General features: G+C 41.4%; 1 protein-coding gene across 2 annotated transcripts; it reads left to right on the top strand.

Moving 5' to 3' along the window:
• Positions 1–511: 511 nt before the first annotated feature.
• On the top strand, positions 512–26,542 carry LOC127161554 (stonustoxin subunit beta). Of its 2 annotated transcripts, XM_051104298.1 has the most exons (4): positions 512–562; positions 12,987–13,160; positions 24,156–24,202; positions 24,905–26,542. In XM_051104298.1, the coding sequence occupies exons 2-4, from the start codon at positions 13,000–13,002 to the stop codon at positions 25,420–25,422; spliced, it is 726 nt and encodes a 241-aa protein (XP_050960255.1). In that variant the 5' UTR covers positions 512–562; positions 12,987–12,999; the 3' UTR covers positions 25,423–26,542. The 2 variants fall into 2 exon arrangements, with proteins under 2 accessions (XP_050960255.1, XP_050960254.1); XM_051104297.1 differs by lacking the exon at positions 512–562 and having other exon boundaries at positions 12,985–13,160.
• Positions 26,543–27,461: the final 919 nt, after the last annotated feature.

Raw genomic sequence — 27,461 nt, forward strand, 5'->3', positions numbered from 1 at the left:
TTTGCTGCTGAAGGGTGTGTTTTCCCCTTAGGGTCGGGTGAGAATCTCCAGCCAGGTGTGACCCTGGGTCACGAGATCTCCTGGCAAACCAAAAGGTCTTTATGTTTTTACAACTGATTTTACATCTGGAGCTTTGCCTCCAAATCTCTCACATGCTGCTGTGTATCTCTCTGTGGTCAGGTATGCATCTCCCACTCTTAGATTTATCCTTGAGTAATTGATGTTATGTATCTATTTGAATTGGAACTGAATTTAATTCTGAATTGGATTGTCATTGTAATTGGCATGATACATTTTTACCTGACAAATAAAATGTTGTATTTGATTTATTCTAATCTCTTCTGAAATCATTATTACTAGTAGAGTATGTGGAGGCTGATGCTACCGCAAATCTATAACCAGGATAGAGCAAACTGCAGGCTCAGGATTGAATGGAGCAGTTGGCACTTCATCTGAGACCTCCTGATTTCTGTCTATCACTGATGTTAGCAAGTTGTACGGGAGAAGACTAAAGCAAACTACACTTTTTGTAAAGGCAAGCAGTTGGCGGCTGGCAAAAAGGGTATTAGTCACCTACATACCTCTGACTCAACATCAGACTGGCGAGTTTGTGATCGTGTGATCCGCGGAAAATGGCCACCGTGAGATATTAAGCGTCCTCGGGTCCCTGACGAACGGATAATTAAAAGTATTGGATTTCCAGAATAATCAAATAATTAATAATTCATATTTAATTGATATTTGTGATCAGCGTAAATTAGAGTAAGCGCCTAAATTTTAACGATCATATGAAATTGGAGTCAGATTAAACATGGAGCTAGATTAAAATTGAAACTAAATTCTGATAAATTAAGTGAATTTTGCAGAAGCACTGTGAAAAGACCAAACATGCATTAAACCTTCAACCAGGCCACTGACATCCGCGTTTGGGCTGGTGGATGGATCCTTACACGAAGGTATTATGACTGTTGCAGAACTTGCAGGGATGCAGTCATTTCACCAACAAATAGAAAAAACCTAACAACGCCAAAGATCAAAGTTTTGACAACCCTCAAATGGCAGCTCCTTATGAATGCAATAAATATTTTAATGAGGTTAAGGATTTTAATCTGCAATAGCATAACAAGGTTATGTGAAAACATTATGGTCAATTTGAAAATAATGTCTGTTTACCTGTAGCAGTTGTTTGTCGCTTGAATTCTGCAATCTCTGCCTTTGCCTGACTTTGCAAAGAATACAAGCGCTTTTCACAGTCATCTTTGCTTCTGGACAAAAGTGGGAAAGCTGCATTTATTTGCACACATATATTTTCCCCCACATCTTTTTTAGTTTTTGAGGTTATCCCAACTCCAAATTTTCCCTTGATTATATCCTTGTTTTCTTGAACAAGTTGGGCAAGAAGTAAGAGTTGTTCTTGCATCCAGTTTGGTTTTCTTTTACGTTTACATGCCTTACTATCAGCCATGATTATTCTACTCTGTTAATTAAAAGGCTGTTAACCCTCTGGGGTCTGAGGGTGTTTTGGGGCCCTGAAGAAGTTTTGACATGCCCTGACATTTGTACTTTTTTCAGTATCTTAAAAACATATTAATAGCTAAAGTCTGGTTACACTGTAATCAGCACAAACTGGGCTACAATAATATGTAAGCAACATGAATGTACATGTTTGTGCTTTTGAGAAAACAACATTTATGCGTGGTTAGTGAAAATCTATTTTTTTAAGTCACTGAAATAAGACCAAGAAACGCATTCAGAACATTTGTTCACAAAACTTTTGAGAACTGGATGTGGTAGGCTAGAGTTTTTTCTACAAAATTATGTGAAAATCATCTCGTTCAGTCCTTCACAAAAAAAAAATATACTTATTTAAATTAAAATTGTTTTGTGATCGAAAGGGAATATGCGAGGGAGTGACAATGGCCATTGAATATTTAGTGATTCACTTCGGCCTCCGGATTTCAGATGGGTCTCTCTCAGCTCTTTGCTGTTCTTCACTTTCCACCTGGGAAGAAACTCCCAATCACCACAGAGTCAGATTAACATCTTTGGAGTTCATCACTCTCAGACCTGGAAGAACGTGATCGCGATTCCAGCACCACCACTGCTTCAAACCATCAAGACTTTCATCCGAGACTGCCTTCGGATGCTCGATCCACGACAATGCAGCCAATGCAAGTATCGTACATTTAACTAAATGAAAAAAGGTTTCCCTTCAGAAACTCGAGCTGCGTCAAAACGCATTAGGAATGCCTTCAGTGTAACCATGCTCTGAAACACGTGTGTAAACAGTATAATAGAGAAGCGAGATGTCATAGGTGGGGTGAAGTAGAGGCCAGAAAGCTATAAAGCATGTGCGGTGAAAGCTTCATGTGTAGGAAGAGAGGCTGTGTGTACTTTACGGGCTGGTGCACCAGGTCCTTGTGTGGTCGCATCCTCTCGCTGAGGGCAGTTCACATCCCTGGGTATCTCAGTATAGAAGCAGACGTCCTGTCGAGGCAGGAGCCAATGCCCAGAGTTTGGAGGCTTCATCCCGAGGTGGTGAAACAGATTTGAAGAGCTTGTGGTCAGGCTCAGGTGGAATTGTTGGCAACTTGAGAGATATCGCACTGTCCCCTCTGGTTCTCTCTGATTCATGTGGCTCCTCTAGACTCGGTGCCATGGTACAGACCTACCTGAGGCTACATCTGTACACCTTTCCCTGAACACTCTGCTCCCAGGATTTCTGTGTTTTTTAATTTGTGTATGGTTACTATATCAACAAACCTTTGTGCTTTTTTAAAATAAGGAAAATATACAGGGTGTCCTTTCAGTCTTCTCAGTGTCGGTGAATATCCTGTTGAAATGCGTCACTAAAATGAACTGAAACTCTGCAAATACATGACACACAGACATGAGAGATACATCTATAGAAAGCTTAAAATGTCTACTTTTAAATGATCTTATCAAAAACAAAGTAATCCATATGAAACCAACGCAATGTCCTCTTTTTCCCCTCTGAGCTCATTACTTCTAATTAGGTCACGCCCATGCGCTGTTCGCACTATTGATATTACAAACATCCACGTGAGAGATGTGCCACATGTAAATGCCCACATTAACTCGTAAACAAAGCAGCAACATTTTCATGTCAAATACTTTCGTTTTTGGAAGAAAGTGCTGAGAGGAATAAGCCTTGTTTTTGACGCGCCGAGAGGAATAGGCTGCTTGTTTATCTTACAAACAGAACGCGAACGTGGCTACAGCCAGCAGAGGATATTCTTTATACAGTGAAAGTAATATTTTTTTACTGGTATTAGATGTGTTGTTTCTGACTAAAATGGATGAAATTGAGTGCAACATTTTAAAATATGACCTTTCAATGCATCTCTAAGGTGTTAGGATGGTTTTATGTTTCATAAACAATACAACACAAAAATTGCCTTAATGTTTAGATGATATAAAAGTAATGTCTAAGAATGCTTTGACCAATCTTTACTGTTGCTCTGTCTGCAAATATCTGCTCAAACGTGTTTAAAATATGCTTAATAATAATTTGTACCAACATCAGATGTTCAACTACACTGATATTCTATGGTAAAACAAGTTCCTTGAATACTGATGAGTTTTGCAAGCACTTGAATACAGTGTTGGGGGTAACGCATTACAAGTAATGCAAGTTATGTAATAATATGAATATAATATAATATCAGTACCAGAACCCATGAAAAATTGACTACTCACAGCTAACACGAACAAAAAGCAATCAACACCTTACATCTGGATTATGTTTATACTGCGGCAACAATGGTCACTTCATCTGAAACTGTCCAGTCAAGCCCCCACACCCCATGAAATATCCAATTTATCCTTAATACCCGTCACTCTCCATTCCTCAAGAAATTCTCTCTCCGTCTCTGCTCTGATCGATTCAGGTTCCTCCGTCAACTTCATATCCCAAGAGTGCTTAGATCAGCTCCAACTTACACAACAATGACATAACCATAAATATGCAGTAAAGACGATACAGGGAAAACCACTGGGGCGTGGTAAAGTGCGGTACTCATCACCCCTCATCACGTTGCAAGTCGGCCTCTTTCACAAGGAACAGTTACGGTTACTGGTACTGGAGGATTCCACTGTCTGCCTCATCCTGGGACACCCGTGGCTCCACCTCCGTACCCCCGTACTCTGTTGGGACCCCTGTGATATCCTCCAATGGGGTAAACTATGTCATGACCAATGTCTGTCTGAACTTCCTCTTCCACGATCCATCTCCATACCTTTAGCATCCACCAAGATTGAAAGTCCTGAACCTGAAATCACTCCTGAAATACCAGCAGAGTACATGGCGTTCCAGGATGTGTTCAGCAAGCAGGCAGCCACTCTGCTACCACCTCATCGGCCATGGGACTGTACCATTGAGCTGCTGCCTGGAGCGCAACTACCTAAAGGGAAAATTTACCCCTTGTCCATCCCGGAGTCCAGGCAATGGAGGAGTACATCGCGGAGGCCCTACAACAAGGTTTCATCCAACCATCCACCTTGCCAGCCGCTTCGAGTTTCTTCTTCGTGGGCAAGAAGGATGGAGGTCTCTGTCCCTGTATCGACTATCGCCAGCTCAACTCACAGATCATTCAGCAGCCGTATCCCCTTCCCCTGGTACCAGCTACGTTAGAGGATCTCCGAGGAGCTCAAGTGTTCTTCAAGTTGGACCTGCGGAGTGCATACAACCTCATTCGTATTCAGGTGGGATACGAGTGGAAGACGGCATTCATTACACCTACCGGGCACTACAAGTACCGTGTCATGCCGTATGGCCTCTCCATCAGTCCCTCGGTCTTCCAAATGTTTATGAATGAGGTGTTCTGGGAGTTCTTCCATTGATTTGTCGTGGTGTACATTGATGACATCCTTATATACACCCGGAACTTGACCGACCATCGCCAGCACGTCCAGCAGGTCCTCGAGAAGCTCCGAGAACATAGTCTCTACTTGAAATTGGAGAAGTGTGAGTTCTATCGATCCTCCGTCCAGTTTCTGGGTTACGTCATCAGTGCTGAAGGAGTGCAAATGGACCAGGACCACCTACCGGCCGGGCACCAAGAACACCAAAGCTGATGCACTCTCTCGTCAGTTCTCTGCAGACTCTCCAGCCGAACCTGAGCCCATCTTACCACCCAGCGTGATCGTTAGTCCCATTATTTGGGACTTAGAAAACAATATCCGTCACGCCACCCTCCAGGAGCCTGCTCCGTCAGGGTGCCCAGAAGGAAAGATCTACGTGCCAAGCTCCCAACGTCTACACCTTCTGGGCACCGTACATGAGTCTCCGGGCTCTGGACATCCAGGCAGCAGACGGACCCTCTCGCTCCTTCAAGGTCATTACTGGTGGCCCAGTATGCACCGCAATGTCACCAGGTTCGTCCTGAGTTGCTCAGTCTGTCCTATGTTTATTACACCTCGTCATCTGCCTACAGGAAAGCTGATACCACTTCCCATTTCTCAGAGGCCCTGGTCCCATATTGGAGTCGACTTTGTCACCGACCTACCCAATTGTGAAGGTAACACCTGCATTCTAGTAACTGTAGACGGATTCTCCAAATCCTGCAAGTTCATTCCGTTAAAGGGACTCCCCACTGCCCTGGAAACTGCTGAACATCTATTCCAACACATCTTTCAGAAGAGATTGTCTCAGACCGGGGTCCTCAATTCATCTCTCATGTATGGACAGCTTTTTTCAAACTCCTCGGCATCTCTGTTAACCTTTCCTCTGGTTATCACCCACAGACTAATGGCCAGACTGAGAGAAAGATCCAAGAGCTCGGACGTTACCTCCGGTCATACTGTCAAGAGGACCAACACAGCTGGAGCAGGTTCCTCCCGTGGGCCGAGTATGCACAGAACTCCCTTCGCCAAGACACTACCGGCTTAACACCCTTCCAGTGCGTACTCGGTTATCAGCCTCCGCTGTTTCCCTGGAAGGAGACCAGCTGTTGACCACTGGTTCCAAGCGAGTGAGAGAGTGTGGGACTCAGCTCATCACCATCTTCAACGAGCCATCCATTGACATAAGAGGTTTGCAGACACCAGAAAGAGGGTCACTCCCCAATACCACCCCGGGGACCTATTCTGGTTGTCCACCCGCGACCTACGTCTTCGGTTACCCTGCCGTAAGCTGAGTCCCCGCTACATTGGTCCTACCCTCGTTAACTGGGAGGGGTATGGACCAGAAGAACGATCCTGGGTGGCCAGAGACGACGTTATCGATCCCGCTCTCTTGCTCGACTTCCATCGTAGCCACCCGGATCGTCTTGCCCCTCGCGGTCGTGGTCGCCTTTGATGTTGTGTTAGGGCCTCGGGAGCTGCCCCTGGAGGAGGGGGTAATGTCAGGCATTCACCTCAGCCACCCTCACTGTCGACGTCACAGCACACTCGCTCGCTCTCACCGGAGTACTGATTGCCAACACCTGTTCCCACTCAGCCCCGCCCTATATAAGGGCCTTGCAGTCAGTACATCATTGTCTGGTCTACCGTTCACAACCTCATGTTAGCTCCAGACCTCTCCTCACTCTTCTCCCCAGATTTCCATCGCTACAACCAAGACTCTGTGCTGTGCTTACTACTTGGACTCTGCTAATATCAACTAATATCTGCCTCTGGTCTCATCCCTCTGATAACGTGACAACTATTTCAAAACTTTGTATTTTATATTTGTTATTAGAAAATAAGAACAAAGATATACATTACAAATACACATATATACAAATAAAACAAACAGTGCTTTCCATAGTATTTTCCCCTCTACTATCAAATGTGTACCAGCTACTGTTTAGTTATCCACATTATTCAAAATATCTTCTTTTGTGTTCAGCACAAGAAAGAAATTAATACAGGTTTGGGGCAACATGTCAGTGAGTAAATAATGACAAATTTTATATTTTGGTGAACTATACCTTTAATGACAAACGGCACCATGTTTAGTTTTGTCGCTTTAAGAGCTGCATGCATCCATTTCTCTCTCAACAGTTTACTTTCATTTTAAGACGTAACCTACTGTGTTTATATGTAAACCCTATGCTTTTTTGACAGTAGTCTGTTAGATGTGGAATCAATCAGATGCGGCAGTAATCAGTTGCTGTTTAACGGGTGTGTGTGTGTGTGTGCTTTAGGTAGGCAAAGCGCAAAAAAGTTCAAGTCAGAACGGCATGTAAATTAAATGTTTAACCGGCATGGCTTTAAAACAGATGCAAATAATGCACTTTTGTGATTGTGAATAAGTGTGAATACGTCCTGTGAGTGTAACTCTACAGCTGAGTTAATATTTGATGTGAACGTATGTTGCGCTATACAGTATATTGAGGTGGATGCGCCAGAACTGCAACTGAATGTGCATTGTAGCACAATACTATGATATTTCTTCAAAAGATTGTGGAAACATTTTAACTGTCCATGATCAAAAATCGTCATATCTTGCTCAAAAAAATGTTGCGGCCTAAACTTAAACTTTAACTAATTCAACTGCATGCAAATTTTCCATCCATTTAGATTACATAGTTTTAGTAAAAACAAATCAATAAACTTAATAACACACAATGTGACATTCAAAAGTTGCATGCTGGCTAACAGGAGAATAGAAAACTCCCCCATGACTCCCAGCATGCAGCTTTTGAATGTCACCATTGTTGAGATTCATATGCTGATTCTTGATGTCTGTGTGTGTCATAGATTTTAAGTTTTGTGCATAAGATGAACATCCATAATAGTTCATACAGTTACTGTGAATATTATGAAACTAAAAGATTAACCCTTTCACACGTGAGCTTAAAATACTCTAGTTGAGCGCCCCAGTGTGAGATTTTTTAGGCAACTGTTATTTTAGAATGTATTGCCTTATTGTTTCCATGGCTACGCATCATGCTTGTCACGTGGCACAACGCTACAATAATATGTAAGCAACATGAATGTACATGTTTGTGTTTTTGAGAAAACGCTTATGCGTGGTTAGTGAAAAACTACATTTTTTCATAAAACTTTTGAGAACTGGATGTGGTAGGCTAAAAATATTTTCTACAAAATGATTTGAAAATCATCTCGTTCACTCTTTCAGAGAAAATAATATATTGGTGTACATTTTCTAAGACATGTTTTGCGATCGAAAAGGAACTTGACGTCAGATCATATTTGTAGGATTATTATTGCCGATTCCATAGACATCAGCATGTGTTTTTACAAAATATAAATTTATGGTTTTGCTAGTACTTATGTCTATTTAAATGTCTGGAACCTAAAATAAGCATTATATGGTTGAAAACAGTGAATAGTTGTGATAATATGACAAGATCAGCACGTCTGATCTGGCTCAGCACCAGCCGAAGCGCGGACACAGATTTGAATTCAGTAGCTGATCACGCAATGTGCTCAACATTCTAATCACACTGGTGTGATTGTAGCTTCAGGGACCAGCCAAGAATGATCACACCAGTGTGATCGTACATGCCAAAGCGTTAATCACTGAGATCAGTGAATCAGGCCACTAGATGATGATTACACCACCAATAATAATTAACCAAAAACCTTTAATCAGACTTTTTTTCTTGGCTTTTTTGCTATAACAAATGTGCTCTACAAACACAATTACAGCAGCCAAAAAAAAATTATAGAAATGTATATAAATAATTACAATTAATTATGATTAATTACAATTATTTATATCAGCTGCCAGTAGTAACTGCAGCAGAATTAATTTTCCATCAACTAATCTGTTCGCCCAGGGAACATTCAGTATCATTTTTATATCAACTTTAAGAAATGGTATTTTCTTGGCCACAGAAAATAACTTTCTTAAAGTAGCATTGCATTAGAGCATGTAGCTTGAATCAGAATCGTAAAGGGACATTAATTTTCAAAGCAGAATCAGAATCAACACTCATGTAATTTGTGCACAAGAGTTTTATTAACGAACACATAACTAATCTAAACAAACAAACATAAAATCACTCATACATGGGAGAAGGGCAAGTGAGAAGCAGTTAGAGAGATGAGAGAATGTAGCTATGAAAAGAGTTAACCACCAGAGTAAAACCATCAGTGCTGTCTACAGCTTATACTAAACCTCTGTTTTGTTTAGTTAAATGTACAATACTTGCATTGCCTTGGTCGGTGAACAAGTGTCCGAATGCAGTCTCGGGTGAAAGTCTTGATGGTTGGAGCAGTGGTGGTTTTGGAATCGTGATCAAGTTCTTCCGGGTCTGAAGAGTGATGAACTCCAAAGATGTTCTGACTCAATGGTGACTGGGAGTTTCTTCCCATATGAAAAGTGAAGAACCAAGAGCTGAGAGGCAGCCAGCTGAAGTCCTGTGATGTTTGGGGAAATGGAAAGACAAGGCCGCAAGGCCTGGCACATGCTTAGGGAAGTCCTGAAGAGTTCTAGCTCATCCTCCTCATCCTTGTAGGTTCTAAAAGAACCACTGACTGACTGAGGCGAGTCATGAAGATGAATTCCAGAGTTGAGTGGAAATGTCTGGCTCTTCGTGGTCAAGAGCCACAGCTCTGAATGCTGGCGCCTGTCGGGCCCGCTGGGCACATCTTGTGCCAGCTCAGGCTCCCCGTTTGTTCCTCTACACGGGCAGCAATCGGAGAGTTTTCCACAAAAGAGTGAAGAGAGAGGAAGGCGATCAATCGTTTGATGCCTTTAAGCTCTCTGGAGGCTGTGCCTCCAGGAGGTCCAAAATGGTAACTTTCACCTTTGGAGGGAAAGTTTATGTCTCTTTGTCTGTGAGCATGGTATTTTGCATATGTAATTCGATTGGGTGTTGATGCAAAAACTACTAAGGTTTCTTAAAACACTAATATGTTGCATAGGTATCAACATCTAATTTACACCATCTTTTAGATCATCAAAATATGAATTCAAAGAGACCAAACATGGCATAGGTGGGTTATACGACTAGTCATCTATCATAACATATGCATAAAGTAGTAGAAAGACAAATACAAGTACAACAGACAAAATTAAAATACAGGGCAGTAATACTGTACATAATGACCTGGGCTATGTGTGATAGGAAGGTCAAAGAAAGGTTTGTCTGTGAATGAATAGGAAAGAGTCCATTTCTATAGGCATTGTGTCTTTCCTACAGGGAAATGTAGTGTGCTCTCTTTGCATTCCTTGAAGCAATAAAACCTGTGATATCAGATGGTCACCCTGGCAACTAAGCCCTTTTGGGGTGTTAGTTGCTTTGGGGGGTTGTCTCCAAAATCCAGCATATAGCTGGGTTGTTGGTTTTAAAGATTATTTGTTAAATGTAACAAATAACTGTATGTCTGATTGGTCCAGATGCTACAGAACTATCTATGGCTGCTGGTTTAAGCTGGTCATGTGCTAGTCCTAAGCTAGTCTTGAGCAGAAGCTAGTTGCTTAGGACTAGCACATGACCAGCTAAGGACCATAAGGAGCTTAAACCAGCAGCCGTTAATAATCAATAAAGCTCCCTACCCTTCACAATTAATCTCTTATTTACAGCCTGTCTATATTTTGTTTTTTAATGAGAGGATTTGTGAGCTTGCATAACTCAGCACTGAAAAAAAATGTTTTGAGCAGTAAGTGGATTCTGATTAACACTGCATTCAGGGACTGAAATATGAGATATGAGAGTTATGTCTGTGATACTTTACCTAATGCTACAAAAACTTGTTTTAAGTAGAAACATTTGAAGCTCCCCTGAGCGCAAACACAAATATGCTGACTGAGTCAGTCGCACTGGTGCTCCTAAATATTTTTACATGGTCACATGCAGTAGTTTATAGTTGTGTAGCGTCTGGACCAATCAGACATACATTAATTGTTACATTTAACAAATAGTCTTCAAATACAACAGGCCAGCTACATGCTGGAGCTCTGGAGACAACCCCCCAAAGCAACTAACACCCCAAAAGGGCTCAGTTGCCAGGACAACGATCTGATATCACAGGTTTTATTGCCTCAAGGAATGCAAACGGAGCACACTGCATTTCTCTATAGGAAAGACACAATGCCTATAGAAATGGACTCTTTCCTATTCATTCACCGACAAACCTTTCTTTGACCTTCCTATCACACATAGCCAAGGTCATTGTGTACAGTATTACTGCATTGTATTTTAATTTTGTCTGTTGTATTTGTATTTGTCTTTCTACTGTTTTATGCATGTGTTATGATAGATGACTAGTAGTATAACCCACCTATGCCATGCTTGGACTCTTTGAGTTCGTATTTTAATGATCTAAAAGATGGTGTGTAAATTAGATGTTGATACCTTTGCAACATGTTAGTGTTTTAAGAAACCTTAGTAGTTTTGCATCAGCACCCAATCGAATTACACATGCAAAATACCATGCTCATGGACAAAGAGTCGTAAACTTTCCCTCCAAAGATGAAAGTTACCATTGGTTCATGGACCTCCTGGAGGCACAGCCTCCAGAGGGCTTAAAGGCTTCAAACGATTGAACGCTCTCCCTGTTCTTTTACTCTTTACTCTCTTCACTCGTCTGCAACATCTTCCGATTGCTGCCCGTGTGGAGGAACCCACGAGCCAGACAGTTCCACTCAAGCCTGGAATTCATCTTCATGACTCGCCTCAGCCAGTCAGTGGTTCTTGGAGAACCCAAGAAGATGAGCTAGAACTCTTCAGGACTTCCCTAAGCGTGCGCCAGGCCTTGCGGCCTTGTCTTTCCATTCCCCAAAGATCACAGGACTTCAGCTGGGTCCCTCTCAGCTCTTGGTTCTTCTTCACTTTTCACATGGGAAGAAACTCCCAGTCACCAACGAGTCAGGACATCTTTGGAATTCATCACTCTTCGGACCCGGAAGAACGTGATTGCAATTCCAAAACCACCACTTCTCCAAACCATCAAGACCTTCACCAGAGACTGCATTTGGACACTTGTTCAACGACTAAGGCAATGCAAGTATTGTACACTTAACTAAACAAACAGAGGTTTAGTATAAGCTGTAGACAGCACTGATGGTTTCACAGCAGGTGGTTAACTGACTCTTTTCATAGCTTCATTTCCTTGTCTCTCTCTAACTGCATCTCACTGACCCTTCCCCCATGTATGAGTGACTTTGTGTTTGTTTGTTTAGATTAGTTATGTGTTAGTCCTTCGTTAATAAACTATTGTGCACAAATTACATGAGTTTTGATTCTGATTCTGCCTTGCAAATTAATGTCCCTTTACGATTCCGATTCGAGCTACATGCTCTAATGCAACGGTACTTTAAGAAAGTTATTTTCTGTGGCCAAGAAAATATCATTTCTTAAAGTTGATATAAAGATTATACTGAATGTTCGCTGGGCGAACAGATTAGTTGATGAAAATTGATTCTGCTACAGTTACTACTGGCAGCTGATATAAATAATTGTAATTAATCCTAATTAATTGTAATTATTTATATACATTTCCGTTTGAGCTAAATCGCGACAGTTGTAAATGAAGTACAAAAGCTCTGTGTTTCTCTTGCATGTGCAATGAGAGAGAGAGAGAGAGAGAGCAAGAGTGTCTTACATACCACATAGAATTGACAATCTACATGTAAATAATATGCACTGTTGCATTTGCATGTCAGAATTACAGCTATTTTGGAATTGTTTAACCTTTAAGAACAAACAGAAACTGAATTCTTCAGTAATGGGTGGAAATAATACACTAACGGCAATTTCACTCTTGCCTATTAGTCCCTGTTTTATGTGATTAATATAAATTATGGTATTATAGTGTAGAAAATGACGTCAAATAGATTAAAACAGAAGTGATGTTAAATTATGTTTTTAAATGATATTTTTCCAGTAACACCAGTGACACAACTCCACTGGACAGCCATTACTATCATCTAAGTTACAATGTGTACATGGCATTTAACATTTTTTTCATATACATTTACCATAAATGAATAATTAATGGCTGAAAATGGTATGAATGTGTGAAAGAGATTTGTCTGATTGTCACGTGGACTATTACTGTGTTTTCAGATTGTCTGGCTGTATGGTGACAAAAAAAGGCTGTTGTTATGTGTCTTCAGCTCTGAGTTCAAACCACTCACACCTGAGAGAGCTGGATCTGAGCTACAATCACCCAGGAGATTCAGGAGTCAAACTACTCACTGAAAAACTGTTGGATTCAACCTGTTCATTGGACAAACTGAAGTATGTCTAGCAAGAAGATTTTACATTTTCCTATTTCAACTACTCAGTGGCTATGTGCTATATACTGTACCGTGATACTCATATATACATATACACACACACACACACACACGCACACACACTGTAAGGAATTAGGTCAAGTTTAAACTGTTCAATTAGGAATTAAATACAAAGGATTCAGAATCAAGTTGATTAAACTGAATCAACTTTTTCAACTATTTGTCCAGCAAAGAGTTTAACTTAGTATATCTTACCAATTCTGGATGTTTCTATTATTTTTGTGGCCTACGATAATAATACAAAATATAGCTGCAAGCAGCAATTGTGGCAGAATGAGGACCTAAGCACGGCAAGGAGCAACAGATCGACTACAACAAGTAACTAAAGTCATTTTAGAATAATATCAGCTGAAATGGCTGAAAAATCATAAATACAACCAATAATATAATTTTATGACTTGTCACTTTTGACCAATATGTGGTGCTGTTTTCAAATTGATGTGATGCATTCTGTGTGAGGTGACAATGACACACAAATTATGGTGTCATTATGCCAAAGCTTTACAGAGATACAGCCTCAGAATTATTTTGGCATCAAGCCTAAAATTTGTAGTGGCGCTGTACGAAAAATTGATTTGTCTATCGACACGAAATCCATAACTTTGAGTCAGGACAGTCTGAAGATGATCTGACTCAATTTTGGTGAAAATCGGACCAACGGTCTAGGAGAAGTTTGAACAAGTAGGTTTTGCACATTAATCAAAATGGTGGAAAGGAAGTTTGGCCAACTATGGTATAAGTGGTATGTATGTTGTTGGCATGACCCAAAAAATATTTTGAGACCAGTTTTATTATATTAGACTAATGCAATCACAAGTTATTAGCATTTTTGAAAATTTCATTATTAATGTTTAATAAATGGTGCATTACTTCTGACCAGTAGGTGGCACTGATACCAAATTGATGTGGCATAGTCAGTGTGACGTGACAATGGCACATATAAAATTTGCTGTCAATATGTCAAAGCTTTGCAGAGATACAGCCTCAGATGTAGTTTGGCATCTTTCCAGCAAATTCGTTGATGCGCTAAGCGAAAAGGGTTTTGTACATTGACACGAAATTCATAACTTTTTGCCAGCATGGTCTGAAGATGATCTGAGTCAAATTTGGTGAAGATCGGACTAATGGTCTAGGAGGAGTTCGAAAAAATAAGTTTTGTACATTAATCAAAATGGCGGACAGGAAGTTTGGCCAATTTTGGCATAATGGGTATCAACGTTCATAAAATATAGCATTTTTGGACAAAATTCAATATGGCCGACACCAAAAATAGCTGACATGGAAAAATTTGTGCATGATACACAGAATCTAAAGAGACCAGTTTCGTGATTTTTGGCCTAACTATTCAGAAGTTATAAGTAAAAATATCCATTTTTCATATCTCCTGACCACTAGGTGGCACTGTGCCGAAACATTGCAGGTAGCCTCAAGTCATCCTTGTTATAACACTCGCCAAGTTTGGCCTCAATACGCCAAACCGTTGAGGAGATATATCCTCACTGTAACGCCAAGCCAGCAGAGGGAGCCCTCACCCTAGTACTGCCTGCACGCTCCCTCTGCTGCTTCTACCGTCACTTCCTGTTTGGGACTATTTAAAGACTGACCATGTGCTCAATACTTTGCGAAGTATTGCCAGTTTCACCTGCCTTACCGAGCGTTCTTAATTACTCTGTTTGATTACCTGTTGCTGTCTTGCTCTGCCTCTGGATTATCGAGTTTACGGATTACCCCTGTTTGGATTGTTTGCCTGTGTGGACTGTTTGCAAGGTTTGACCCTTTATCTGCCTTTTGACTATCGCTCTCTGGATTACCCCTGGTGCTACGGTTGCTCTATTGGACTGTTTGCTCTGTATTTGACCCACTGCCTGCTTAAACTCTCTGCTGCTTGGATTACATTCGTGTTGTGTATGCTATCGGACTGCCTGTCCGGTATTGACCCTCTGCCTGCTTTTGTGTACTCTGCTTCCTTTAATAAACACCCGCATTTGGATTCTACCTTTGCCTCAGCGTCCTCGTTACAGAATACTTCGCCTACCAAGAATCCAGTGGAAATTACAGAACACACGAACTTAAATATGAACCCAGCAGTATCTCGTCTCCTCTGCCTTCGTCAAGGCGACAGGGCGATAGAGGAATATGTGGAGGACTTCTGTGGACTTTACGACCTAGTGGGTTTTAATGACACTGCATTAAAGGACATTTTTCGCAATGGTTTAAATGATCCCATTCGTTTGTGGCTACCTGGAGGAAAGATTCATTGGTCTCTGGAAAAATATATTGATCATGCCCTGCTTTTAAGTGGATCCTCATTTACTCTGGGGATTGCGGATGAGAGACCCCGTGATCCTCCAGTAGTCACCATACCACAGCCTGTTCAAGCCACGTCCACCAAGCCAAAGCCCGCTCAAGTCATGTCTGCCGCTCCAAAGCCTGCTTACGCCATGCCTGCTGCTCCAGGGCCTGCTCACGCCATGCCTGCCCGTCCAGAGTCTGCACCTGTCATGGCCGCCCTCCTACAACCAGTTCACAAGATGGCTGCCATCCCCGAGCCAATCCACAAGATGGCCGCCATCCCCGAGCCGATCCACAAGATGGCCGCCATTCCAGAGCCAGTCCACAAGATGGCCGCCATTCCAGAACCAGTCCACAAGATGGCCGCCATTCCAGAGCCAGTCCACAAGATGGCCGCCTTCCCAAAGCCAGTTCACAAGATGGCCGCCATCCCAGAGCCAGTTCACAAGATGGCGCCGTCTCCAAGCCACTCCACAAGATGGCCGCTGTCTCCAAGCCACTCCACAAGATGGCCACCATTCCAGAACCCGCGGCCAACTTTCGGAAGCCGCTGCCTGCAGTCAGCTCTCGCCTATGGTCATGATGGCCCACGTGCTGGACTCACCCCTAATATCTGTATGGGCAGCTAAAATGGCGCTCCATCATGTCACGGCTGCTACCTCAGGGTCAAGTCAAGCTCCAGGGTCAAGTCAAGCTCCAGGGTCAAGTCAAGCCTCCAAGTCCGGTCAAGCCTCCAAGTCCGGTCAAGCTTCCAAGTCCAGTCAAGCTTCCAAGTCCGGTCAAGCTTCCAAGTCCGGTCAAGCAACAGAGTCAAGTCAAGCAACAGAGTCAAGTCAAGCCAAAGCTGCTGTTCTCCACGAGTCAAGCCAAGACACAGCTGTTCCCCATGAATCAAGCCAAGTCACAGCTGTTTTCCATGAGCCAAGCCAAGATACAGCTGTTGTTCTCCATGAGTCAAGCCAAGATACAGCTGTTGTTCTCCGTGAGTCAAGCCAAGACACAGCTGTTGTTCTCCATGAGTCAAGCAAAGATACAGCTGTGCCCCACGAGTCAAGCCAAGTCACAGCTGTGCCCCACGAGTCAAGCCAAGTCACAGCTGTGCCCCATGAGTCAAGCCAAGTCACAGCTGTGCCCCACGAGTCAAGCCAAGTCACAGCTGTGTCCCACGAGACAAGCCAAGTCACAGCTGTGCCCCACGAGTCAAGCCAAGTCACAGCTGTTCCCCACGAGTCAAGTCACATTACAGCTGTTGTTCCTGAGTCAAGTCACGTTACAGCTGTTATTCCTGAGTCAAGCCATGTTGTTCCTGAGTCAAGTCACGTTACAGCTGTTGTTCCTGAGTCAAGTCAAGTTACAGCTGGGTTGTCTATGTTATGTCAAACCACAGCTGATTTCCATGAACCAAGCCAAGTTACAGCAGATCTTCACGAGTCAAATCAAATTGCTGCTGTCTTCCCTGAGCCAAGCCAAGCCACAGTTGATCTTCATGAGCCAAGTCAAGTTACTGCTGTCATCCATGAGCCAAGCCAAGCCACGGTTGTTCTTCATGAGCCAAGTCAAGTTGCTGCTGTTGTTCCTGAGCCGAGCCAAGCCAAGCCACAGTTGATCTTCATGAGCCAAGTCAAGTTACAGCATATTTTCATGAGCCAAGTCAAGCTGCCGCTGTTATTCCCGAACCAAGTCAAGCCACAGCTGACCTTCATGAACCAAGTCAAGCCACAGCTGATCTCCCTGGGCCAAGTCAAATCACAGCTGACCTTCACGAGTCAAGTCAAGTCACAGCTGGACTGCACGAGCCAGGTCAAGTCACGGCAGGCCTCCCTGAGTCAAGTCAAGTCACGGCAGACCTCTCTGAGTAAAGTCAAGTTACGGCAGATCTCCTTGAGTCAAGGCAAGCCACGGCTGTCCTACCAGAACCTCACCAGGTCCCCACTGACCTTCCTAAGTCTCATCACATATCAACAGAGCCCACGCTCCCAAGCCACGCAGAGCCCACGCTCCCAAGCCACGCAGAGCCCACGCTCCCAAGCCACGCAGAACCCACATTCCCAAACCACAAGTCCACAGCATCCATACCCTCAAGTCCAACAGACATCCCACTATCTACTGTGCTGCCGGTAATGGCCGTTGCCATATTCAGTGTGTGGGCTGCACACTGTGCTCCAGAGGCCTCGCCTGACTGCGAGTCTACCCCAGAGGCCTTATTTGATCACGAGCTTACTCCAGAGGCCTCGTCTGTCCACAAGTCTGCTCCAGAGGCCTCGTCTGTCCGCAACTCTGCTCCAGAGGTCTCGTCTGTCCACGAGTCTACGCCAAAGGCCTCTTCTGTCAATGAGTCTGCGCCAATGCCCCCAGAAGTGGCAGCTCCAGCTGCAGAACCTCCTAAAGGGGCAGCGTTTCCCCACAGACTCTCTGCCTGTCCTGTCACGGCCATGAAGGCCATTTATAACTTCCCTGCCATGCCTGCCCAAGAATCTGTGCCCATGCCCCCAGAGGGTCCCCCGTCCCACCCCCTGTTTTGCCTCTGTTTCCCCACCCACCTGGACTATTGTTTTTTGAGCGCCAGGAGTCACTCCTGGGGGGGGGGATTCTGTAACGCCAAGCCAACAGAGGGAGCCCTCACCCTAGCACTGCCTGCACGCTCCCTCTGCTGCTTCTACTGTCACTTCCTGTTTGGGACTATTTAAAGACTGACCATGTGCTCAATACTTTGCGAAGTATTGCCAGTTTCACCTGCCTTACCGAGCGTTCTTAATTACTCTGTTTGATTACCTGTTGCTGTCTTGCTCTGCCTCTGGATTATCGAGTTTACGGATTACCCCTGTTTGGATTGTTTGCCTGTGTGGACTGTTTGCAAGGTTTGACCCTTTATCTGCCTTTTGACTATCGCTCTCTGGATTCCCCCTGTTGCTACGGTTGCTCTATTGGACTGTTTGCTCGGTATTTGACCCACTGCCTGCTTAAACTCTCTGCTGCTTGGATTACGTTCGTGTTGTGTATGCTATTGGACTGCCTTTCTGGTATTGACCCTCTGCCTGCTTTTGTGTACTCTGCTTCCTTTAATAAACACCCGCATTTAGATTCTACCTTTGCCTCAGCGTCCTCGTTACACTCGCATCCATTTTTGCCTGCTTTTCGTAGAAATCGTTCGCACGTCATTCGAAAACGGTTTGACTAATTGACTTGAATTCCATAACTTTTTGCCAGCATGGTCTGAAGATGATCTGAGCCAATTTTGGTGAAAATCAGATGGACCGTCTAGAACGAGTTCGAAAAAGTAGGTTTTACAAACAAAACTTTATAGAAAAAAACTAAATCTTAGGATTTTGGAATTTTGGACTTCATTCAACTCGGCATCAGCCAAGGATTCAGAAGAAAAAAGAATTTTGATTCTGTGCCTTACAGTTAAAAAGTTATTAGCATAAAATTATTGAAATTTTGGACAGGTGGTGGCGCTAGAGAGTGTGAGTTGGAGACTCCAAACTTGCTATGGTCAATGATGGGACTGTCCTTTATCAGTGTGCCAAATTTCACAACTTTCCCGCAATCGGTTCTATGGGCTGCCATAGACTTCCAGAGCGGAAGAAACGGAAGAATAAATATAGCTGCAACCAGCAATTGCGGGGCCAAGCACTAAAGAGGCAAATTGAGGAGCTAAGCACAGCAAGTAGCAACAGACCGACTACAACAATGAGTAATAAAAGCCATTTTAGGATGATATCAATTGAAATGGCTAAAAAAATCATAAATACAACCAATAATAATACAATATATTGGCTTATCATTTTTGACCAATAGGTGGCCAATAGTTTATCAAATCAATGTGGTGTGTTCAGTGTGAGGTTACAATGACACACACAAAGTTTGGTGTCATTATGTCAAAGCTTCACAGAAATAGAGCCTCAGAGTCAGACTCAGAGCATCAAGTCTAAAATTTGTGGTGGCGCTGTACGAAAACAGTTTTGTCTATCGACACGAAATCCATAACTTTGTGTCAAGACAGTCTCAAGATGATTTGAGTCAAATTTGGTGAAAACTGGACCAACGGTCTAGGAGAAGTTCGAACAAGTAGGTTTTGTACATTAATCAAAATGGTGGAAAGGAAGTTCGACCAACTATCGTATAATTGGTATGTATGTTGTCGGCATGATCCAAGGGATGTTTTGGGACCAGTTTCATTACAATAGGCTAATGCAATCAGAAGTTATTAGCATTTTTGGAAATTTCATTATTAATGTTTAATGAATGGTGTATTACTTCTGACCAATAGGTGGCGCTGTTACCAAATTGAAGTGGTCAGTGTGAGGTGACAATGGCACATACAAAGTTTGGTGTAAATATGTCAAAGCTTTGTGGAGATACAGCCTCAGATGCAGTTTGGCATCTTTCCAACAAATTCGTTGATGTGCTAAATGAAAACCATTTCATCTATTGACATGAAATGCATGGTCGGAAGATGATCCGAGTCAAATTTGGTGAAAATTGGACCAAAGGTCTAGGAGGAGTTTGAAAAAAGTTTTTCAATATTAATCAAAATGGCGGACAGGAAGTTGACCCAATTATGGTATAATTGGTATCAGTGTTCTCGACATGATCCAAGGAATATAACGAGACGAATATAACATTTTTTATTAGAGTAAGCCAATGTACACTAAAGTTATTAGCATTTTTGGAAATTTCATTATTAATGTTTAATAAATGGTGTATTACTTCTGACCAATAGGTGGCACTGTTACCGAATCTATGTGGCATAGTCAGTGTGAGGTGACAATGGCACATACAAAGTTTGGTGCAAATATGTTAAAGTTCTGCAGAGATACAGCCTCAGATGCAGTTTGGCATCCTTCCAGCAAATTCGTTGATGCGCTAAGCGAAAACCGTTTCCTACTAAGCATCGACACGAAATCCATAACTTTTTGTCAGCACGGTCTGAAGATGATCTGAGTCAAATTTGGTGAAAATCGGACAAACAGTTTAGGAGGAGTTCGCAAAAGTAGGTTTTCAACATAAATCAAAATGGCGGACAGGAAGTTCATCCAATTATGGCATAATTGGTATCAATGATCTTGGCATGATCCAAGGAATATATCAAGACTAGTTTCATTAGAATAGGCCAATTAAAACAAAAGTTATAAGCAGATTTCTAAATTTCGTTATAACTTTTGACCACAAGATGGCGCTACATCCAAATTTTTTGAGTACTGTCAGGGCATGGTGCCGAAGACACATACAGAGTTTCGTAATGATATGTCAATGTGTTCATAAAATATAGCATTTTTGGGCAAAATTCAATATGGTCGACACTCAAAATGGCTGACATGGGAAAATTGGATATGGTTGGACTCAGCATGAAAAAAAAGCCATTTTACATATCTCCTGACCACTAGGTGGCACTGTGCCGAAACACTGCAGGTAGCCTCAAGTCATGCTTGTTATTACACACACCAAGTTTGGTCTCAATATGCCAAACTGTTGCAGAGATATAACCTCACATACATTTTTGTGTGCTTTTCAAAGAATTCATTTGCGCTTGCTGTGGTTAATGATGGGACTGTCCTCTATCAGTGTGCCAAATTTCACAACTTTCCCGCAAGTGGTTCTATGGGCTGCCATAGACTTCCAGAGTGGTGCTTGGCCCCTAACTAAAGTGATATTTTATTTTATTAACTGTGAGCTAGGTTAGCTAGATCTGGGCACAGACAGAATTTTATAAGCATAAGATACACAAGACAGTGCTCTTTGCAATTAAACAATGATTTGAATTACTCTAAGATACAAAAACTACAACTATTGAAAACACACATACACACACATTAACGCATACAGTTCAGGGAAGGAGAATTATGGAGTTTGAGCTCTTAAATCGAGAAAATTTACAAAAGCAGAGATTTGCCTTTTAACCCTCGGGGGTCCAAAAACGCTTTGTGACGTTTTTCTGAAAACGCCAAAAAAGACCTTCAATTACTCCGTCATTTTTGATTGTACAGCTAAGAGCAATACATTAATGGAATCTGTAAGGAGTCTCCTTTTATTTGTGTACACTCATAATAACAACAACACTCTGTGGTTTTGTGAAATAAAGCAAACAAACAGGGTATGCAGTCTGCTGCTTTGTTCTCTGTGATCGTCATTAAGAAATGCATCACTAAAATGAACTAAAACTCAGCAAATACTCCACACAGAGACATGAGAGAGATATCTATAGAAAGCCTGATATGTTTACTTTTAAATGAAGGGAAAGGTTCATGAGCTGGGATTCGAACTCAGGACGCCCGCAGTGCAATGGCGCTATATGTCGGCACGCTACCCACGAGGCTATTGGTGCCGAAAATATATTTTTTATATTAAAACACATAACAAGAGACTATGCCACATTAAATTTAAATAAAACGAAGGAATTTCACATTGACCCTGCCTGTCATAACAGCTTGTTGTCTTTCTTATGACGATTAATGTGCCAATCCATGCCTTTGTTTTTTTGTAATTATTCATGAGACTTAACACTTACCAAATGGTTACGCTGAGCCTACCTCATCTGGTATATCTACCTTTAAGGAGGAGCCAAAAAAATTTGGCTGCAAGGGAGAAAGTATTAGAAGAAGAACGTGGTTTATATAGCAGCAGCAGGTTCATGGCACTGAGACAGTTTCTTTCAGATTGCGATAGGGCATTTCAGGAGTGCACCCGTCTGGCTCAAACCCATGATCAGGATGCTATTGAAGCAGAAGTACTTACAAGGTAAGTGCTCTTTTTTTTAACTTAAGAAGCTTTGGACCATATTCACAAAGCATGAGGGCCTATATTCACAAAACATCTTAATGTTAAAGGTAGCTCACAACTTGCCGATTTAAGAGAAACTCTTTAAAATAATGGTTGTGTCAATCCTAATTTTAGGACTCCTTTAGGACTTAACTCCTGTTTTACTCTGTACTGAAGCCTGATTTTGAGTGAATGCTCTATATGATATATATGGGTGGGTGGGTGTGGGTTCATGCTCTATATAATATAAAACAAAATACAATATAAAAGTAATTTGAGTGTTCACTGTAACATGATGACTACTGCGAGTCTAAGAATGTCTAGATCATGTTTATTATTAAGGATACTCTGTTCACAAATAGAGGTTTGTAACATGCTAAACAATAACAATTTGTGTCTCAGATATAAAGTGTTTTACAATAGTACAAAGCATGCAAAATCATTATATAGAGATGCTTCTGAAATTAACATGCTCAGAGAATTTTTCTGTTGCTTGTTTTTTAGTGATCTGATACCTGCATCGCAGATGAATCCTGCTGACTTTCACTCGAGTCTTTCAAACTGTTTTCCTCTGAAAGCGCTCATCAGATGTTCATCTATACTGATATTCTATGATAAAATAAGCTCTGTGACTACTGATGTTTTTTTTTTTTTTTAATCTTGAATCCATGGAAAGAAGCCGCAAACACTTAAATATCAGGTATGGTTTACTAGTTTCACTTGCTTAACAGGAATGATACAAGGTCTGTTCACATCTCTGTGGTTAGGTCAGTGAATACAATAATGTGTCTTTGACCTTCATTATGTATGTTTTGATTATATTGTGTTGTAAATAAAATACAAATGACCAAAACCCCCATTGTCTTACTCTCCTCACATTCTTTGTTTCCTGCCTCATAGTGACAGTCACACTGATGGGCCATTCTCACTTCCTCGCATATTCTCTTTCAATCACAAAACAAATCTATATATTGTTTTCTGTGAAAGAGTAAGCAGGATCATTTTCACATAATTTTGAATTAAATAATCTAGCCTACAAGAGTGGAAAGCCTTGTTCAAGGCTATACATTTTTATGTAGTTTTATGGCCTTATTTCAGCTACATTTATTTTCCCAAAACCTACTAATCAAGCATAATCCTTTTTTTTTTTTTTTTTTTTCTAAAAAATGCAAACATGTACATCCATCTTGCTCACATAATAAGCACAAGTGTCAGGGCAAGTCAAAACATCTAAAGGGACCCAAAATCACCTCAGACCCCAGAGGGTTAAGAACACTTCTCTCTCTTTTTTTTTTTTTTAAAGGTAGAAAGTGTTTTAATTTGTGCAGTGATAACCTACCAACAATGTAAAGATGATTGTATTAATATATTAGCTCAATTGTCTGCTCTGCCTGTAGTTATCACTGATCCTACAGTATTCAGTGTGTAATAAACAGCTGTTTCACTCAATTCTGCTGAAATTCACTGCAGTCCCGTATCCAGATACACAGCCCTACTAGCAATCACACCATGTACCCTAACAACTGCACAGCAACACCCTAGCAACCACCTTGTGTACCTTGGCAACCACATAGCAACAGCCTAGCAACCACCCAGAACACCCTAACCACTACATAGGAACACCCTAGCAACCACACTGAGTGCCTTAGGAACTGCATAGCAACCACCCAGAACATATTATCCACATCACTGCAGCCACGCAAGTACCCTAGCAACTACATTGAATCAGCCTAGCAACCACCCCAAGTCCCTTAGCAACTGCATAGCAGCCACCCAAGTCTGCTAGCAACTAGATAGCAACTCCCTTCCAGCCAACCACCCTCAGTACCTTGGCAACTACATAGCAACAGTATGTTTTCTGACTGAATGTGTCTGTGTTTTCTAGTGTGGATCATGGAGGAGAATCCCGGATTACAGCAGGACTAAAGAAATGTACGTCTCCAAACGCATGCACACACACACACGTCTGGTTTATTATCCTTGTGGGGACTCTCCATAGGTGCAATGGTTTTTATACTCTCCACACTGTATTTTCTATCCCCTTACCCTACCCCTAAACCTAACCCTTACAGAAAACTTTCTGCATTTTTACTTTCTCAAAAAAACTCATTCTGTATGATTTATAAGCTTTTGTACCCATGGGAACCTCAATTTAGGTCCCCATCGTGACATGAGTCCCCATTAGTATATGTGTATTCAGGTTTAAGTCCCCACCAGGATATATAAACCAAAAGCACATACACACACACACACACACACACACACACATTGTTGTTTTTACATGTTTTATGGGGACATTCCATAGGCGTAATGGTTTTTATACTGTGCAAACCCTATTTTCTATCGCCCTACACCTACCCTACACCTAAACCTAGCCCTCACAGGAGACTGTGCACACTTTTACTTTCTCAAAAAAACTCATTCTGCATGATTTATAAGCCTGTTTCCTCATGGGGACCTCACAAATGTCCCCACAAGGTCAAAATTTACTGGTATTACTATCCTTGTGTGGACATTTGGTCCCCATAACGTGATGAATACCAGGTGTGCACACACACACACACACACACACACACACACATGCAGCTGTAGTGATTGTTGTTGTGTTATAAATGTGTCTGTTCTTGTGTTCAGATGCCTGTTTTCTCACACTGGATCCAAACACAGCAAACAAATATGTCAGACTGTCTGAGGAGAACAGAAAGATGACACGAGTGTATGGGAATCAGTGGTATCCTGATCATCCAGACAGATTTGGTAGTGTGTATCAGGTGTTGTGTAGAGAGAGTGTGTGTGGACGCTGTTACTGGGAGATTGAGTGGAGTGGACGTGTGTTATTATCAGTGTCATTTAAGAGCATCAGCAGGAAGGCATTGGGTAATGAGTGTGTGTTTGGATATAATGATCAGTCCTGGAGTTTGTTCTGCTGTGACTCCAGTTACTCATTCATACACAATAATATAGAAACTCGTCTCCCTGTAGAACCCATCAGTCATAGAGTAGGAGTGTATGTGGATGTGAGTGCAGGAACTCTGTCCTTCTACAGCGTCTCTGACACAACAAGACTCATCCACACAGTCCAGACCACATTCACTCAGCAGCTCTATCCTGGGTTTAGAGTCGGTAATAAATCATCATTGAAACTGTGTTGATGAACCAGAATAGACTGATGAGAGATTCTACCCATAATGCTTTGAGCTGCATGATAAATCATTAAGAGTGAGATGTTATTGAGTCTCTTCATGACATTAATACTGCAGCTCAACTTCTGTCAGAACAGTCAGAATAAATGTGTCAGAAATCCTTATAAAGACGGTATGATCAGTGTGTGTGTCCATATTTTTTGTAACATATTAAATGTTATAAATATTATGTTTTTTACAATTTCTAGGACGCATTTTTCAATACTTTTCCTCAATAAGTCACTTTTTCAAAACTCTTCACAGTTGTCTTGAACATCTTTCAACTTGACACAGCAGCTTATTTCACATTCAAAATGCACTAAAACTACCAAAACACTTCATTAAAGTCTCAAATCAATCATTGTTCCATAACTCTAGCAAAGGTTTTTACAAAAAAAAAAAAAAAAAAGCACACTTTATCACTCAACAACGTAAAAACACTGACATGTAGAATGCTACAATGTTTTCTTTTGTAAAATTTCTTTACAAAACAAAAATGATACTCTCTACTGTTTAGAATTCACTGCAGTATTGAAGGAGTGGAATTCTGGATTGAACTGGGACTTCATAATAATATGAATTATTATTTCTTGTGTTATTATTAACCTCCTAGATTGTTTGATTGAATAAAGTTAGCAGGTAAAACATATATTAGTAGTTACAGACTATGGTAAGTTTACCATGGTGTAGCATCTCCTCTTCTTTTCAAAACGGTTTGAAGATGTCTAGGTTTTGAGTTTCTGGAGTTTTGGTGTTAGAATTTGGTCCCATTCTTGCCTGATACAAGTTTCCAGCTGCTGAAGAGTTCATGATCATCTTTGACATTTTTTTGTTTAATGATGTGCCTAACTCTTTCACTCTATAGGTGAAAGATCTGCCTTCCAAAACATGCAAGCTGCCCATACCATATGCACTTATGCACCCTGATGATGTTAAGAGTACATATGCACCAAATAAGAATGTGTATTTTGTGCCTTTTGCATTGATTTGCCTTGATATTACGATGGTGTAATTGTTGTAAGAACAATTTACATGTATTGAAAACACTGAATGTGAAATCATTTTGTTGCAGGGAAAAATATTTACATTGTTTCAGTTTAAAAATAAATTGTAAATAAATGTATGTGTATTGTTTTGTAGGTTTATTTTTGTATATTTTCACCTGAACACTGGTGCAGTGTTGACCAGCAACCAGTGGTGTTTTCATCATCCATTCTGGTCTTAATATTTTACATTTTAAGAGTTTGTTAGTAACACTGTCAGGGTGTTAATAATGTTAACTCTTCCAAAAGTGTTAGTTTAACACTTTACCAGTGGTAACCATATACACTGGATAAGTGTTAATGTTAACTCTGAGGGAGTTAAATTCACTCTTTAATAATAATAACAATAATAATAATAATAATAATTATATATAAATATATAGGACTTACTGCTTGAACGCATTCGTTTACTGGATTCTTGGACTGCAAAGTTTACAGGGGTTCATTGGTTAAAGAAATTTCTGATCATAAAAACCTTCTTTTCTTTTTCAAGGTATTGTTTTAGTTATAAATGTAGTGATTCAAATTAGTAATTAATAATGATTATTATTTTACCACTCTGCATGCCTCTCCTGACATGCTCTTGCGTATAAAAGACAGAATGGGGTAGGGGACGGAGCGGGGATGAAGCGGGCAAGGGCCCATCGGGCGCAATAATTAAACGTGTTTCAAAGGAAGCCAGTGTTATGGTTTAACTGGTTACCGTGTTATCTGGTGACCAAGTTCCTGGTTCAGGTCCTCCATTCCAGATGTGATGAAACGACCGCAGCAGATTCGCCAATTCTGAAAACACGAACTGACGTGATATTAAGAATACCAAAATTGATATGATTTTGGTATTCTTGTAAAGGTTGCAAATTATTGGTATGATGGTCTGTAGCAGCTGAAATACGGAAAATAAACAAAAAAGCTTGTTTGGCATGGGTTTCGAACACGTGCAAAAAGCAACCGCATTGTGAGGCGACA

Source organism: Labeo rohita, unplaced genomic scaffold, assembly GCF_022985175.1.
Source record: "Labeo rohita strain BAU-BD-2019 unplaced genomic scaffold, IGBB_LRoh.1.0 scaffold_67, whole genome shotgun sequence".
NCBI lineage: Eukaryota > Metazoa > Chordata > Actinopteri > Cypriniformes > Cyprinidae > Labeo > Labeo rohita.